The sequence below is a fragment of the Phalacrocorax carbo genome, chromosome 3 (assembly GCF_963921805.1).
Source record: "Phalacrocorax carbo chromosome 3, bPhaCar2.1, whole genome shotgun sequence".
NCBI lineage: Eukaryota > Metazoa > Chordata > Aves > Suliformes > Phalacrocoracidae > Phalacrocorax > Phalacrocorax carbo.
Genome location: NC_087515.1, coordinates 22,812,595 through 22,829,866, shown reverse-complemented (window position 1 = coordinate 22,829,866; position 17,272 = coordinate 22,812,595). Strand labels below are relative to the sequence as shown.

The window sequence follows — 17,272 nt, the reverse complement described above, 5'->3', positions numbered from 1 at the left end:
TCCAAGTGCTACATTCTTTAGGAGCATCTCTAAATTGAAGAGAGGAAAAAAAAATCATATTTGAACACTTGGTACTTAAAAGGATATAGGACTCAATAGGTAAGCTACACTTATGCTACAGAGAAATGCCACATTGTTTGCTTGCAGTGTTGTCTGCATACAGCTTTTTATTTGCGTTTCAGTCTTGGATTATATGGTTTTTGGGAGCAGCATTGTTACTTTGATCTGTGGCTGTAGAGCACTTAGTACAACAGAAGCCTGGTCCTCACTGTAGTTCCTATTTGGTACTTCAATACTGGTAAAAGAGCAGTGAAGAGAAATATGAAAAACTGAAGTGGAGGATTTCTGGGGTACAAGGAAAAGAATTCCAATTTTGAACTTCTAGATTTCCTAGATTTTAATGAATGTCTCTACTCTTGTTTTGGTTTTTTTTTTTTTAATTCTTATGGCAAACAAATGTATGAAATGTTTCCCAAGACAGGAATAATCAATGTTATTTTGGTGGGTTCTATATATTTACAGTTGCATCTCAGATTGCTAGTGTTAACAGTGTTAAAACATTAAAAACCTCTTCCACGTCCAAAGTATTTTAAAAGTTCGTTTAGAAAAACATTTCTAAAATATACTTACATGACTATGTGGACACTTGCTCCATTTCTTCACTGATTGATTTTATGTAAAACTTTTAAAACTAATAAATAAAATATGAGAAGTAAAAATGCTCATGACTTCTAAACGAAAAGTCTGTTCATTTTCATAATAATGCAGTAGCCTGGTGCCAGAATAGTTCATAATTCAGTGATCTCTTAAAATATTCAAACTTTTTTTTTAAAGAACATTAGTTGTGATTATTTTTGGATGTACTTTTGAAATGGCTGCATTTAAAGAATCACCAGAGTGTCCCAGATCTGTTCACAATAATGCAAGCATTGCACTGGTGAAACTTCTGGTTATTTAGAAATTCCAGAATGAACACCATGTTGACTTTTTTTTTTTTTTTACTATAAATACATTTCAGTGAACTTGAAGCCTAATTCAATCAATTTTTCCAGATTTGTTATAATAATATAAGTAATTCTTGTAATTTGTTTATATAATCTTGTAATAGATAACAACAGATAGGTAATCCTTGAGGAATACTGTATGTCTTACATGACTGCTTTTTCATTTTGTTTTGACAGCTCATAGAATCATAGAATGGTTTGGGTTGGAAGGGACCTTAAAGATCATCTAATTCCAACCCCCCTGCTGTGGGCAGGGACACCTTCCACTAGACCAGGTTGCTCAAGGCCCTGTCCAACCTGGCCTTGAACACTTTCAGGGATGGGGCATCTACAGCTTCTCTGGGCAACCGGTTCCAGTGCCTCACCACCCTCACAGTGAAGAATTTCTTCCTTATAGCTAATCTAAATCTACCCTCTCTCAGTTTAAAGCCAGTACCCCTTGCCCTATCAATACATGCCCTTGTAAGATGTCCCTCCTCAGCTTTCTTGTAGGCCCCCTTCAGGTACTGGAAGGATGCTATAAGGTCTGCCCGGAGCCTTCTCTTCCCCAGGCTGAACACCCCCAACTCCCTCAGCCTGTCCTCGTAGGAGAGGTTCTCCAGCCCTCTGATCATCTTTGTGGCCCTCCTCTGGACTTACTCCAACAGGTTCATGTCCTCCTTATGTTGGGGCACCAGAGCTGAACGCAGGACTCCAGGTGAGGCCTCACGAGAGCGGAGTAGAGGGGCAGAATCACCTCCCTTGACCTGCTGGTCACAATTCTTTTGATGCCACCCAGGATATAGTTGGCTTTCTGAGCTGTGAGTGCCCATTGCCGGGTCATGTTGAGCTTCTAACCAACCAACACCCCCTAGTCCTTCTCCTCAGGGCTGCTCTCAATCCATTTCCTGCCCAGCCTGTGTTTGTGCTTGGGATTGCCGTCACCCATGTGCAGCACCTTGCACTTGGCCTTGTTGAACTTCATAGGGTTTGCAAGGGCCCACCTCTCAAGCCTGCCAAGGTCCCTCTGGATGGCATCCCTTCGCTCCAGTGTGTCAACCGCACCACACAGCTTTGTGTCATCAGCAGACTTGCTGAGGGCGCACTCAATCCCACCGTCCATGTTGCCAACAAAGATGTTAAACAGTGCTGGTCCCAATACTGAGGAACACCACTCGTCACTGGTCTCCACTTGGACATTGAGCTGTTGACCGCAACGCTTTGAGTGCAACACTTCTGTTGGCCATTATTATAACAGATATTCAGTTGCTCAAGAATAACCCTGTTCAGGTTTATTTTTTGGCTCAGACTAACTTCTGGATCAAATACTCAAATTCTCTATTGAGTAAAACTCCTAGGTTCTATATGGCAGACTTCTCAGTAGCCAAAAAATGTTAAAGGAAAAAAGTTTTTGCCGAGGTACAATACCAATCTGAACAGCCACAGAATTAATTCGCTAAAAAGAACACATTTTGTAAACTTTTGTGTTTTGACCACTAGTCCAGGAAATATAGCAACAAGACCAGCAAATTTTATTACGTGATTTTACGCATCTAATTCAGTATTCACATCAGAAAACTACATTTATTACCTTTTCAAATTATAGTATACATTTTTCTTTACAGAGAAGCAAACAATATATAAAATTAATGTTCTATAAAATTACAAACCTTTGTGTTTGTAAAGAATAAAGGAATCTAAAATGTGTAGTTGGAAATATTCACATTTTATTAATTTGACCAAAGATTTATATTCTTGTTCTTCTGTGGCTCTTGAAGTTTCTTGTCAAGCAGGTTGTCATTCTTGGTTGCTCACTGTGCAGCCTTCTTGATGCTTAACCTATCCTGTCGTCTGCAAAAGATATGCCCTACTTTGTGCTGCACTTCACAGGCCATACATCATATCAGTTTTTCACTGAACCCAGTGAAACCCAGCATATTGTTATTTCTTCCATGTGGGCTGGGACAGCTCTTTAGCCAGCATAAACTGCTACAGCTCTAGCAAAGCTGGAAGACCTTTCTCACTGAGTCTACTTATTTAAAATGGGGATCTGGTTTATGTAGCAAGTTTAACTAGCATCACGTATACTGACCTGTATGTTTGCTTTTACAATCAACAGAAAATGAGATTCAATTTCCTTTTTTAAAATCATAGTGAAAGATTTTTTTATAAAGCAATGTAATCCTTTTTGTTATGCATAGCTTATTTAATTTTCCAGCAAATGTCTCCTTAGGAGCTCATTTGAAAGGATAATTCTAAAATTTTCGAGGTACTTCAAATGATCAAAATTTAACCAGTAGTCTTATCCTGAACCTCTTAGGTGGGAGAAAATTCAGAGCACAGCAGACCTTCTTCGTGCTGGTTCCCAGAAACTGACTGGTTTGGCTGCTGAATTTAGCTGGCTGGTGTGTGCATATGACCACTTCCTGGCAGATGTTCAGATCTGGTAAGATTTTTTTTTTTAATTGTTACCCAGAGGGGAAGAGACAAGTGTTTTGAACCCATAGGACTTCAGTTTTATTTTGGAAACACGAGGGTTGAACGCTACAAAAGCTGAAGACAGATTCCTTTACGGGCACAAATCGCATACATGATATGAAAACCCAGTACCTTTTCCTTTAAATACATGGGTATCAAGATCTGCATCTTACATTAACAGGATTTTTATCTTCTTCAAACTTGCTGCTATATACACCAGAATAAGCCATTGTACAGTAAGAATGAATATCACATATTTAAAGGGCTGATCACTATGCTGATAAAACTTTAAAATCATCTAATTAATCTTTTTTTTTTTTTTGTGGGTATTCATCAAGACAATATCGTTTCCAAGTCTTACATCAAGGGAAATTATAATCCTCCATTCTTCATGATTTTTGGGATGGTGCTTCATGTAGAACTCTAGAAGGAAAATGTACCTTAGACATCATTCCATTCCAGTCATTTCATTAACGATCAAATGCTTTTAAGTGGTACGCAGTACTTTGAAGGATTGCCGCTAATATATAGTTCCCAATAGGTCAACCCTAAAGAGTGAACCTAGTACATAATGTATTATTAACCTTTGTTGTCATCAAAACATACAGTGGCAGTTCAAAAGTCATTGGCATTGGTTTTAGTTTTAGATGAACAGAAAGGCTCAATCAAAATGACATAAACTGTCTTCATTTAGCCCAGTTTTATTATATTTGTATTTAATCTAATTTGTTCCAACTGTGAATGTTTCAGATGTTGAAAAAGGTACTGCCAATGAAGTATTTTATTGTATAGGGTTCAAACTGGCAATGATTAGAAATGATCCAGCTTGTCTTCACTTGGCTTTGAAATGCTGTATTTCAAAATACAGTGCTGCACTCCATGTCTGCATAAAACATGGGTTCAAGTATACTTTTAGTAAAAGTTTCATCTGTTTAAAAGTGTGCTTATTTTTCACTACACATATTCAGTTGTTTTAAAGTTTCACTAAAAACACCACTGGTCCATTGAAAATAAGATGACATATATTACTAGAAGTCAGGAACCCTATTCACTTACTATAAAATTCTGTTTTAAGGCTACCATTGAGATCACATTACATCAACTTGGTTTCTAAGGAAACTGAAGTCTACACACTGATAACCATACAACAATAAAAAAGCAAAAAAAAACCCCACACCACCCCAGTATCCCTCCTTAGTGGGCTTATATAGAAAGCAGTTTCAAAATAATATTTTATTATAACTCAAATTAAAAAATAGATTAGGTCATTCTGTTCACATTTTGCCATATAAAAAGTGAACATAAGCTATTAAAAAAAAACAGTACGACTTAAGATAATCTCCATAGACTTATTCCTTCACATGATTATTTTCATTAGATAATCTTTTTACACTGGGAAAGGATTCTTTAGCTGGAAAACACTTTATAAAGGATCAAACATTTTGTTTGCATACCACATATAACCTGGATCTTTGAAAACTTCCGGTTCTTAATTGCTTATACAAAATGATTCATGGTACATATTGGTATTCAGAAGTTACTATGTGCTTTAATTTATATTTTTTTGTTTGTACATGCATTTAAGGATTAGATTTATGGGTAGTACTGAAATGCATCAAACTATTGTCATCGTGATGATGGTTTGGGTGTTTTGTGGGAGGAGGGTTGCATCTCAGAGTATTGGTTTGGTTAAATACAATACATGGACAAAAGACAAAGTAAGTTTTAAGGACTATTATGAAAAACAGTATTTTTCCCAAGTGTTAAAAACAGCATATGAAAATCTGTAGGGATAAGTTCTTATGTGGGTTTTTTTAACCTGTTTTTAATGGAAAAAAAAATTGGAGCAGCATACAAAAAAATTAGCTATTTTCTCTTTGAAAAGTGTTTTGATACTGTCAAAATAAACTTTTCATTAGAAGATGAAAATGTCATTTTCTTCAACAGCTGTGTTTGGACTAAAGTCTGAAATTTCAATTTTGTCAAGGAAGAAATTTTTTGTGAGGGGAAAAAAAGCATTTCAACTGACTACGATATATAATATATGCAGGACACATGCAGGAATACAGAGCCAGCATCTCCACTGGTGTAAAACATCTAAGTGTCTCTGAAGTCACAACCTGCCTAACTAACATCAGCTGTGAATCTCACCTGAGAAAGAAATTTTTGCTTCTCTCATACTCACCTCTCTGTGGAATGCTGGAACCGGTTTCTGAGCAACATGATTCTGATACAAAAGGCATCAATATAGTAGTACAGGGAACTACAGAGCTAAGCTTCTGAACACCAGAATGTGTCAGTGGCAAGAAACAGAGGTATGGCTGTAACGTTACTTAATAATGTAGTCTTGAAAAACTACTGAAGGAAGAGTCAAGCATGTCTGTAAGGCTACTAAAATTCTTTTCAGGTCTTCAGAAAAATAGTATTTGCAATGTAATTCTCTAAGACTACTTAAGACTAAGACCACTTAAAATGATAATGAATTTTTCAAATCTCAGGGTAGAGCCTTCAATGTACTGGTTACTGACCAATGCGGTACTTTTATTTGAGTGAGCAATTCCAGAGATATGTTTTCTAAGTGGTACTCATTTTACTTCTAAAGCTTTTAACAAATATGTATATAAAAGATGCTTCTACGGCACAGTAATAGTAAATGCGGTATTTCCAGGCAAGCACACCAAGTTCAACTATGCTGACTGATGACTCTGAACTTCCATGTTAATAAGAAAGCTCCCTGTTGATGTTTATTGGTACCCAAATTTGTAAAGCTGTACCTTAACATGTTTTAGTATCTAACTGCACAGTTCTACATAGCAGCCTTTCAGAATTATACTGAACGATGCTATTTATTAAGCAGGACTACACAAGAAATGTAGTGGACAATATTTCAGAACCTAACTTGATTCATTGTAAGTTTGTAGTTACATTGGAGAATATACCATTTTGCCAAGTGCAACTCACACTTCTGGATTTTACTTTCTTTGATATGGTCTGGGCCTTTTACAGTTGTTTTTAAAACTTCCATTAAGGTAAAGTGTATCCTTCAGTAAGGATTGCAGAATTTAAAAATTATGAAGAGTCTCATCTGACAGGGAGCAGCTACTCTTGTTTTCCAGTGCTTTCTCCAGACTGTTTCAAGTGATGGAATCTTATAATTTGTCTTAGAGAACTTTCACATGGTATATATTTTTAAGTAAATGGGGGGAAAAAAATCTATGCTTATGAATATGTAACTTCAGGTAGATGGAGTTGAACCGAATGTACATAAAATTTAGGTATCTCCCCCATTAAGCTACAAGAAAATATCTTTATCAATGCCTGTTTTTTTAATGCTGATCTTTATAAAGTACAACGCTTGCTTCTATTAATGATTTGGTTCCAGAGAATAAATTAGTTATGGCAAAGGCAGTCCTTGACACAACATTCAGAGGCGCACTTCTTGCACTTCTTTGAATTGTCAAATTCAGAGCAATGTCACCAACTTCACTGGTTTTACAGATTTTTGTGCTTCACCAAAGATCAGAATCAGGCCTTAAGATTTTTTGCCCTACAGGCCTACATTCTTCATCTTTCCTGAGTTACAGAACCAGCTCTACTCAAAAGTAGCAGTGATTCTCCTTCAGCGTCTAATCTGGTTATCTGAACTAAAAGTGGAGATACTTCAGGCGAGAAGTTATCAATACCTCTACGGAGCATTTAGATATTGAAATCTTAGAAAAACTTTTGCTACACGTTGCTTAGAATGGTAGAGGATGTAATTATGGGAATGACAAATCTCAGTGTTAAGCCCATTTTTTTGTTCTGCTTTTGTGTGGAAAGGCAAACCAAAGACCAAACTGGTCTGGTTGAGGACTTCTGAATCCTCCTTTGTTCCCTCAAATTTGAAACATCACTCCCTCTCCCTGCAAGGTGCCCAAGGCAGATGGTCATCCTTCCTGTCTGAATGGTGACGGGCTTTCTCCAGGCTGGCGAGAATGTTGTTCCATAGGACCATCCAGTCAAGGAGGACACGCGAAGGGACCTTCCACCATTCTCTTCTAAGACAAAGCTCAGCAAGTAACTATAACAGAATGCAAGTTTGGTCAATTTAAGAATTCAGCAGAGAGGCTTCTACTGTACCTAGCGGATCGGAACTTGAGCTCATGGTAACATTGCACAAAGCTGTGATAAATGAAAGTGATCGGCAAGGCTAATAAAACAATGCCACTAACCACACAAATTCCTCCAAGAATCCTTCCTGGTACAGTGATGGGACACATGTCACCATAACCAACTGTGGTCATCGAGATGATCACCCACCAACAAGCAGCAGGAATGCTGGCATAATCCTTATTCTTTGTTCCCAAGTCCAGCCCATTTTCAAGAAGCTGGGAAAGTGCACTGAAAATTGCCATAGCAACACAGATAAAGACAAGTAGCATCACCATCTCTCTGTAACAACGCTTCAGAGTCAGACCAAGTGTTTGAAGGCCAATGAAATGACGAGCCAGTTTAATCACCCAAAAAATCCTCATCATTCTTAAGACCCTCAAGGTGACTCCAGCCCTCTGAAGCTGCGAATTTTCCCCTGTGAAAACTGTCATTAGAACAGAGATGTAGTAGGGAGTAATTGCCAGTAAATCAATGATGTTGAGAGGTCTTCTGACAAACTCACACTTGTTTTTGGAGACGATGAACCTCACAATGCACTCTGCAGTGAACCAGCCTATGCAGATAGCTTCAATTATCCTGTCAAAAGAAACAAAGTACAGTATTTATGTTCTGTGCAAAAGCTTCAGTGGATTTTCGGTTTGTTCACAGATATTACCAAATTGACACTCAGACCTTCACAAATGACAAACAGAAAGCCACGCTATTCTATCCTATGCATGTAGCACCAGATTTCAGCAATTAACCTGAGGATCTAGTGAGGATTTTAAACTGATCGTTGCTAAGAACTCACTCACCAATCATTTTCTTTGAATTATAGATTGCTGCTGGTCCTAATCGTGGGCAAATATGCCTACAAAAACTGGAACCCTACAGGAATGGTATGCCACCGATGCCAACGTGTAACATTATCTAGAACACTGCTTTTTCTTTTTTGGTTGGTTGGGTTTTGAGGAGTTTTGTTCACTTTTTTGTTTGTTTTAAATCTGTGAGGCATGATCCACTTGGAGTGCCAAGGACTGTGGATCAGTGCACTGCTGGTTATGAACAGCAATGTACAGAACCGGACTGCTAAACTAAAATGGAAGTGAAGACGTAGTAGGCAGAAATCAGCTTTTGCATTGGATAATTCATGCAAATTGGCTCTTCAGGAACCAACCTAAACCAGTCTGACTGATTTGCATCCCAAGGAAGGGCTTACCTAGAATTATATTCAGAACTTGATAGGTATTGCCACTAAATACAGATTGTATTTTATTTTTCATCATCGGGTACACAAAGTAATACGCTTATGTCCTTCCATTTGCCGCTATACTCTGCATTACTGAATTTTTTTCTTTTGTTTTAAATGTAACTCCACCTAAACTGCGTTGCAGCAAAAATGTGAAGGTAACCACAGCAGTAGGCAAGATCATCTCCTTGACAAACACAAATAATGGCCTTAAGAAAAGAAATCCTGGAAGGTGATTTCATTATGATCTTAAATATTTTCAAGTCCCAGTGTAGTGCATGAGACTTGACAATATCTCAACTTGAAACCAGCGGAAGGTAGAAACGGAAGATGACAATGCTGCTCTATGATTATGTAATCACTGTTGTGCATGTAGTCTCAACTCTCCCATCTGAAAATGACCCTTTTCTTAAGAATTCAGACTGTGCTCACTGCAATTCTGACAGACTCTATTTCATTACATTTTATGAGATTTCTCTGGTAGTGCTGCCTGTATCCTATGACATGGAACACTTAAATGAAAAAGCAATTCGTAATTATACAATTTAAAGCTTTTTCACTTGGTATTTCCTTCTGATGCCCTGATACTGTTAGATATGAGTCTGCCATTTTGTCACAAATTAGACAGGTTATCTCTGATTTGAGCTTTAAGGAAGTTATGTCCTGATTGTTGTGATTCAGTAGAAGTCTTCTTTATGAATCAACATTGATTCAGTGGTCCAGCAGAACTTTGGGGAAGAGTTGTGCAAGTAAAAATCAATGAAATGTGAACTGTTTCACTCTGGCAGTTCCTAGCATGAGATACTGTAAATAAGTTATGCTTAAGTAGGAAGGACTGAAGAAGCCTTTTATTGTAGAATGGACTTGAAGAGAGCTAAGGAACATCACTGATGCAAATATGACAAAGTAAGATGCATTACTGCCACGCTGTTATATATTGCACTTCCATTTCTCTATTCTACATCTATCCTTCTTTCTCATCAGTTATACGCATCCTGGCTAGGGAGAAGATAATGAAGAAGGGTGTCCCTTATTTTTTTCTTTCCTCTCCTTACTTCTTAGCCACCAGTGAAACATTTTTCATTTTTCCTCTCTTGTCCCTCCTTTTTGCCTGTGTAGATGGATTTCGGCAGGCCTGGTGAATCACGTAAAAGTACGTACTTTGGTGAGAAGAACTAGAAACCTCTGGCCTGTTGGGAAATCCACAGTGCTACATACTAGGTTTCCACTTTCAGATCAAGTCTCCCTGCTGCTCCCCTTGTAGTGACTTATCTTTACAGCTAACCTTGTTAATGGATAAATAACATCTAATAAGAATAGTTAGTCCTCAAGAGAACTTAACTATGAAGTTAAAGCCAAATAAAATACATGCACTTGGAAGACTAAAGTTTATTGTATCTTCTGTAATCAATTCTTGATATTTTCTGCATATTCACAGGACAGACTGCCTTTTATTCCTTATGCCTGGAATAATGCTGTATTAAAAAGCATAGCTATATAATTAAATCACAAACTTTATTTGGTAAAACATAGTACCTATTTTATAAACTTCCATCACAGTTTTTGGTTGGTTTTTTCCCCCATCAGTTCTGTTTTAAAATAGCTGGTATTCAAAAAGGAGCAGGAAAATTAAAAACAAACTCCTGAAGTGTTTCCTTGAAAATCCCCCACAAAATTTATAAATAACCAGAGAAAACACTAAGTCCTAATTTTTATTCAGTTACAGGTTATTTATTCTCAAAATTACTGTTCGTTTTCTCAGACGTAAGCACATGAAAGAGGGTTTTTCTCCTAAAATTTTAAGCCTCTTGGCACTTAAATCTTTCATGATTACTCTAATGAGTCTTTTGTCTGTAAACAGAAAATTAAGCCTTTGTAAGCCTCGTTTCTACTGTAAACCCATCACTGTTCAATTTTCTGTTCCATCTGATAACTTCCTTTCAGAATAAGCTATTTCATGTACAATGAATTAAACCACTGCAGAAATTATTTTTTCAATCACTAACAAGACTAGTTTGTTATTACTGAAAGATCATATTGTGAATGTCTCAGAATATTTCAGCTTAGCGTTATTCTTTGCCCCAGCATGCCAATTTGTATACTTTCAATATCCCTGGTGAGTTGGTTGAAATCTACCCAAAATAATCATTAGCGGCACTATTATCTATTAAGCTTGTAAATAAACATACAGAACAACGGGACACATGAGGAAAACAGATGATAAAGACAGCGTAGGACAGGATTAAAGATTAAAGTCTGTCAGCACTGATTTGTTAAATTGTTGCTAAAGCCCATATCCATGTAAAGCACATTAAACCTGAAAAATGTCCAAGCAGTAGCCAGAATGATCAAATTCCTGCTCAGGAAGATTCCTAGTTGTTTCAGCAAGATGTCTTTTTCCTAATCCTTTTGAAATCAACAGGGTTTCTGTCTCACTACAAACTGTAGAGTAAGGGCCGCAGAAGAGCTAGTTTCCCTGCATTAAAAAACCTTGCTGGCTTTTTTCCGCTCTGTCCCTGCTTTGATAGCAATAATATATCTAGATGCATTAAACTCCGGTGCCTTATGTGGGAGGCTGGAATGACCCAGCACTCCCCAGGGAAGGGGCAAATGCCTTTCACAGGTCTCAGGGGATACCTGAATATGAACACCTCGAGTCCTGGGGTCCTCTGCGTCTTTCCATTTGCTTTGAACACGAGTGGCACCTACCCCGGTGAGTTCATTACGGTTCTCCTGTGGCTGGGCAGTGATACATGTCTGTTCTTTGTCTTATCTCTGTTTTTCAAAAACCTCAGAAATTCATTAGAAGAATCCACCTCCGTGTTTTTAATTTTGTAGTTCCATTCTTTACCTTCAGCCTACTGTTTCAACTTCGCAAAAATGTGGTGTTCAGCTTAGATCTTACCCAGGAAAGTTGTTGGATATGAGCATTTGGGTGTTCTGAAATCCTACCACCATAAAGGAGTAACGATTTTTGTGCATCTAAAATTCAACTTCTTAAGCTGATGTTTTGCAGAGATGAGAAAAAGCCCACTGGCATCTGTTGAGAGATGCTGTTTGAAGAAGTTACTGTGTTTATTTGTGTCTGCTTAAGAACACAACAATCATACAGCCTTGATAACTGAATGATTCTTTCAATACAAATTTAATCATGATTAGTAAGTGGAAGAGGGGCAGCAGTGTCTCCCTTGTGCTAACAAGCTACACATATTTAGCGTTAGAAAAACAATTTAAAGGCAGGTAGATAGAACTGCTGGCAGTAAGTCAAGCAGCTTCAAATTACTTCCTATTACAGGCTTTAGAAGCTCTCCCCAAAAGATTATGCTTACGATCAGTTTACGGACAGGTCCCTGATCAGAGACTTGCAGTATGCATCTGTTGGCACAGTTCAGAGGAGAGCAAAGATGACTTGAAATTGCCAGAAGCAACAGAAGGGGAGACAGGTGTCCATGCTGTCTGCTCCTAAACTGTGCAAATCTGATGCAAATCTTCAACTCTAAGTGAAACGTGCCAAGTCAGGGAAGAGAGCAAAAATCTTAATATGCAAGAAAATTAATAACTCATCCCTCCTCCTGCGAACGGACCTGGGAAAGGCAATCCCTCTGCAAATCAGGGAATTATATCATCAGTGTCTGTAAGGTCTGTGAAATTCAGAGGTCAGATTCCCCATCCCTCTCTCCTTAAAAAGGCTTACTTGTGGAGTTCTCTGTTGCCCTCTAAAGGGAGTTACTCCACAGGATCAGAAGTAGTAGCCTTTGAGAGTGTGGTCACTATGAAAAGTCATAACAGCATAATGGTTTCTGAGAAAAGTTTGGTGGACTCAATTCCTCTTCTGGTGAAGAGCTGTTCATACAAGAAAAATAAACACAGCTGGTATTAGCTGGCAGCCGCAGTAACCCTCGCTGCAAACCTCATTAAAGAGGCTGATTTTGTAAATTACAGAGTTAGTGACACTCTCACTTCTAGAGATGACGTCCAGCTAAGCTAGAGACACACTGCTAGAGCTGTTTTCACTACAGCTGAACAAAGTGGTCCTGGGGACAGTTACCACAGTTCAGCCACGGCAATCATCCATGTGGCACCTTTCTGAATCGTAATATAACATCGAGGGAAGGACAGGGGGTTTTATCACTAAGCATGTGAGAGACTAAAAATAATGAAAGTTGCTGAATTTCATGAGGCAGTTCTCACTTCTTAGAAGTTGCTTATGCTGATCTGAATAGTCGGTTATATCTAAAATCTACAGCTTCTAGATAAGCCCATGCAATTTTCACTTCTAAAACTTTTTAAAATATGTTTTTAGAATAATGTAAAGTCTTCATACTAGTAAGTGCAGTGCCATGTGAGTCAAAACTCATTTGCATACAGCATTAATGTCACTATTTCTCTTGACAAAAAAAAATTATTGTATTATCATGTTAGATTGAATTTCTTTATTTCAATGAGGAACCGTGGTTAATAAACAAAAGACAGAATTTGGCTTCCAACTTTCAAATGTATCAGAAACTAGTGGACAGATTTTTAAAAGCCTTCTCACCTAAGGTGGACAGTATTGCCAGAGTACGCAATCCCAGATACTCCTGTGAGATTTCTGTGGTCAGACTTTCAAATAAGCCACTCAGCTAATTAGGTTTGAAAACCTAACTCACCTTAAATGGAAATAACTACAAACAAAAGAAAATATAAACAAATAAAGGGAAATATAGTCAGGTGACAACTGGGCATGTTAGGTCAAATCCTATGGCACGTCTAAGTAGTTGTAACTAAAGTAGATCACTCACTTAAAAGCAACTGTAGCTCACACCATTTTTTCCAGATATAACAGGCTTTTTAGTCATGATGCAGCATTTGCAATAAAGAAAGGAGTGGCTCCCATACAAGAACAAGGCCTGCTCAGCAGGTGACCAGCTGTGGACTGAAAGGAACACATTGGTATCTGCTTTCCATGGGTTCGCCATTAAATTGCCATCAGTTCCCGTGCAGTGAGGGCACATGGGTTAATTCACACATGAAACGAACCAGCCTGTATTGGTGTTTACATGCAACAGACTTTTCCAAGAAGATGGTTAGAAACTGCTCAGCCACAACTTTTACAGTTCTCTCTCTTCTTTTGTGTGTTGCGATTCCATGGAGTGCTACAACCAGTACTGAAGGAACTGACCCTACCATCGATAGTGGTCCTTCTGGTTTCAAAAGCAGCCTTCACTGCCCTGTGAAGCGCTTGGCCGTGCTGCACCTTCCGCGTATTTGGGACCTTACCCTTCAAACACTTGGTATATAATATGCAATCATTCAGAGAGCAAAATTAGGTGTACACACATGTTCTTCAAGACTAAGGTACTATGAAGGAGAAATTACACATCATATGCCTTATTCCTCTGCAAGCTGAACTCTTTCGGTAAGACGAAAAATTGTTGACTCCCACACCACGAAGATGTGAACAAAGATAACGACCGATGTCGTTAATGCTGCGGCAGTGTTGCATCTATTTTCCCTGTCTATTGGGGGTATCTAAGCAATTTGCTGCCTTACAAAAAGATCACCCAGAGCATCCATCCTTTGAAATAACCTTGCAAAGCTTAAGTGAGGCTTTTTAACTGGAAGAGCCTGTAAGAGCTTTTGACATATCTTAATCTAAGCAGGAATCAACAGCTGCTCAGTCTGTATCTGCTTTCTTTTTGTTCATACAATTCATTCTTTGGCTCAGCTACAATGAGAAATACAGGTACAGTTTTCCATTAAAATAATGAAGCTATGAAAATACTTTCCAAGGAATTAATTTGGCTATTAGGATATATTATATTGCCTTCCAGTTAACTGTCTGGTAAAAGATGATGATTTCATAATGACAAGGCTGTGATTTCACTTTAGCTGAGCAGAAGCTGAAAACTTTTTGCTGAATATCCTGTCTGTTTTAAATGAAGGGAGAAGCTAGCAAATACAAGAAATGTTTACTTCTTTCTTTCTGTGTCAGTCTTATTTGTGGAAGAAATCCTACCAGAGTGGTCTCGATTCTGTTCTCTAGGGAACAGGAGAGAGAGAGAGAGAGAGAGCGAGCAACGCTACTTTAAGTCAACAGAGTTGCATCGCTGTAACCCAAACCTGAGGTCACAAAGAAGATGAAAGAGGGTTTGTTCTTACTAGCGAGGCTCGCCTTATACCTCATGCCCTGGTTTCCGCAACTGTTTTGCGGCGTTTAGTGTGCTTACACACGTTTTATCTAAAGGAAATGCAAACATCTGTTACGTTCATACACTGGGGTGCTTATATGATGCATCTGTAAGAGCTTAATGCACAGTGTGATCGTCTCCTGCGTTCCCCACATAGAGAGTCTGAGACGGAAAGAGGAACGGGGTAAGGCTGTTCCCACGTACAAGATTTTACAAGAGCAGAACCGTAACAGGCACTGGATCTGCTCCAGCAGAAGGACCTCTGTGAATACACGCAGAGCACAGACAGGACGTGCATTTCCCAAAGCAAAAGAGAAGGGAATTGCATTCTTTTAGGGTTTTATTTCCCTTTTTTCACCCAGAGTCCTAAGGCCTAATATCATTTCCCGAGCGTCTGAACTTCTCTATGTGGGTTAAGGAGCCCCGCGGCTCCTAAAAGGGGGGAAACGAGCTCCGAGACCCTCCGCAGACGGAGCCACCCTCAGAGACAAGAGGAGCGGTGTTCGGGCGGCACCTGCTCCGCTCTGCGCCGGCCCGAGCCCCCCGGCCAGCCCCCCCGTGGCGGGGCTGCCCCCGCGGGACCCCGCTCCCACGCCCGCCCCCCCCCCCGCGCGGAGCCACCGGGCGCCCGGCGGGAGCAGGAGCCGCCGAGCGGCAGCGCCCGCTCCCCCGAGACGTCCCCCGGCCCGGCCCGGCCCGGCTCCCCACTTCGGGGCCGGAGTTTTAAGGGGCGCAGGCGATGGCCGCCGGCGGCTGCAGCTGTGGAGCGTCAGAACATGGGGCAGGACACACTGGACGGGACACACGGGGACCGGACAGCGGGAAAATAAAGGATCCTCCTACCCTGAGGGCTCCCTCACTGACTCTGCTGTGTACCTGCTCTGCTCCTCCACGCTGCGGTTCTCTGGCGCCCGCCACTCGGGCAGGGTGCTGGCGCACAGCACCACCATGGACACGATGACGAAGAGGATGGAGACGGTGGCCAGGACCTGGGCGGCCACGGAAGACGTGGGCTCCTCGAAAGTCCTCCTCATTCTCTCCAGCCACTTCCCGCCCTCGGCTGCCGGCGGCCGGCGGCTCTTGCCCTCGGGGCCGCCGGCCGCCTCCCCCGGCGGCTCCTCCGCCGCGTAGTAGGTGCACGTCTCGGACATGCGGTCGTCGAGGCGGCGCTGGCAGCAGTAGTCGAGGTGGGAGCCCTCCAGCCCCCAGTAGATCATCTCGTTGTAGAAGGAGAGCTCGCACATGTGCGGCACGAAGCGCAGGTGGCCGTGCCGCACGTACAGCATGATGAAGCCGAATGCCTCCGAGTGCCGGTCGAAGAAGTACTCGTTCCGCTCCCGGTCGTAGTCGTCGCACACCTCCAGCACGTCCTGCTCCGAGAGGCAGCCGTGCAGGCGGCTCACCCGCCGCAGCGGGAAATCCTTCAGCACCTCCCGGGAGAAGGAGTACCGGGTGCCCCCGACGTTCAACACCACCGCGGGGCCGCGGCCAAAGTTCATGGCTTGGGCGGGACGGAGGAGGGGAAGGGCGGGCAGGGCAGCAGGGCAGGGCGGCGGGCCGGGGGCAGCGCGGGCGGCGGAGGCTGCCCCGGCTCCGGCTCGGCTGGCACCGCTGGCGGCTCCCGCTTGGCGACGGGGCGGGCGGGAGAGGCGCCCCGCCGGCCGCGCAGGAGAAGGGGCGCGGCGGAGGCTGCGCGTCCCCCCCCCTCCCCGGGCGATGCCGCTCGCAGGTGCGGCCGCGGCCTCAGCGCCGGCGGCGGGCGGGGACCTCCGCGGGGCCCCGCCGGGGCGGGGGCGCGGCCGCGGGCATGGCGGGGCGGCGGAGCTCCGCGCCCTGCGCCGCTCCGCTCTCGCTCCGCCGGTGCCGGTTCGCAGGCGAGCGGGAGGCGGCGCGGCGGCGGCGGGGTGGGGACACGCCTCCCTCCCCGCCCGCGCACATGGCGGAGCGGAGCGCAGCGCGGGGGGTGCCGCGGCCCTCCCGGTTCCCCCGCCCCTTCGGGGACACCCCCCCGAGCAGAGGACTTCGGCTACAGCGGGGGAGAGCCGGCACCCCCCCAGCCCTCCTGCCCGCCCCGCCGGCTGGCACTTGAGCGACGTCGTCCACCAAAGCCAAGTAACACTTTGGGGGCGTTTTTCCCCTCCCGAAAAAAAAAATAAACGCAAGTGAGGCGTTTGAAGGCCGCCGCTGCCCCCGCCTGTCCCTCCGCCCTGCCTCAGTTGTGCCCCGCGGCCCGTCCCGCCGGGCGGCGGGGGGGGGCCCGG

General features: G+C 42.2%; 1 protein-coding gene across 2 annotated transcripts; it reads right to left on the bottom strand.

Annotated features, from left to right (window-relative positions):
• Positions 1-2,492: 2,492 nt before the first annotated feature.
• Positions 2,493-17,243, bottom strand: KCNG3 (potassium voltage-gated channel modifier subfamily G member 3). Of its 2 annotated transcripts, none has more exons than XM_064446123.1 (2): positions 15,855-17,243; positions 2,493-8,189 (listed from the first exon to the last, which is right to left on the bottom strand). In XM_064446123.1, exons 1-2 carry the CDS (start codon positions 16,508-16,510, stop codon positions 7,544-7,546), a joined length of 1,302 nt encoding a protein of 433 aa, XP_064302193.1. In that variant the 5' UTR covers positions 16,511-17,243; the 3' UTR covers positions 2,493-7,543. The 2 variants fall into 2 exon arrangements, with proteins under 2 accessions (XP_064302193.1, XP_064302194.1); XM_064446124.1 differs by having other exon boundaries at positions 15,888-17,241.
• Between the last annotated feature and the right edge of the window lie 29 nt (positions 17,244-17,272).

Excerpts from the sequence above, each read along its gene's own strand:
- KCNG3 (XM_064446123.1), bottom strand. The coding sequence starts at position 16,510 with ATGAACTTTGGCCGCGGCCCCGCGGTGGTGTTGAACGTCGGGGGCACC. Across the intron at positions 8,190-15,854 it reads TCAGTGAGGGAGCCCTCAGG|GATAATTGAAGCTATCTGCA; the intron begins GTAGGAGGATCC and ends TTCTTTTGACAG.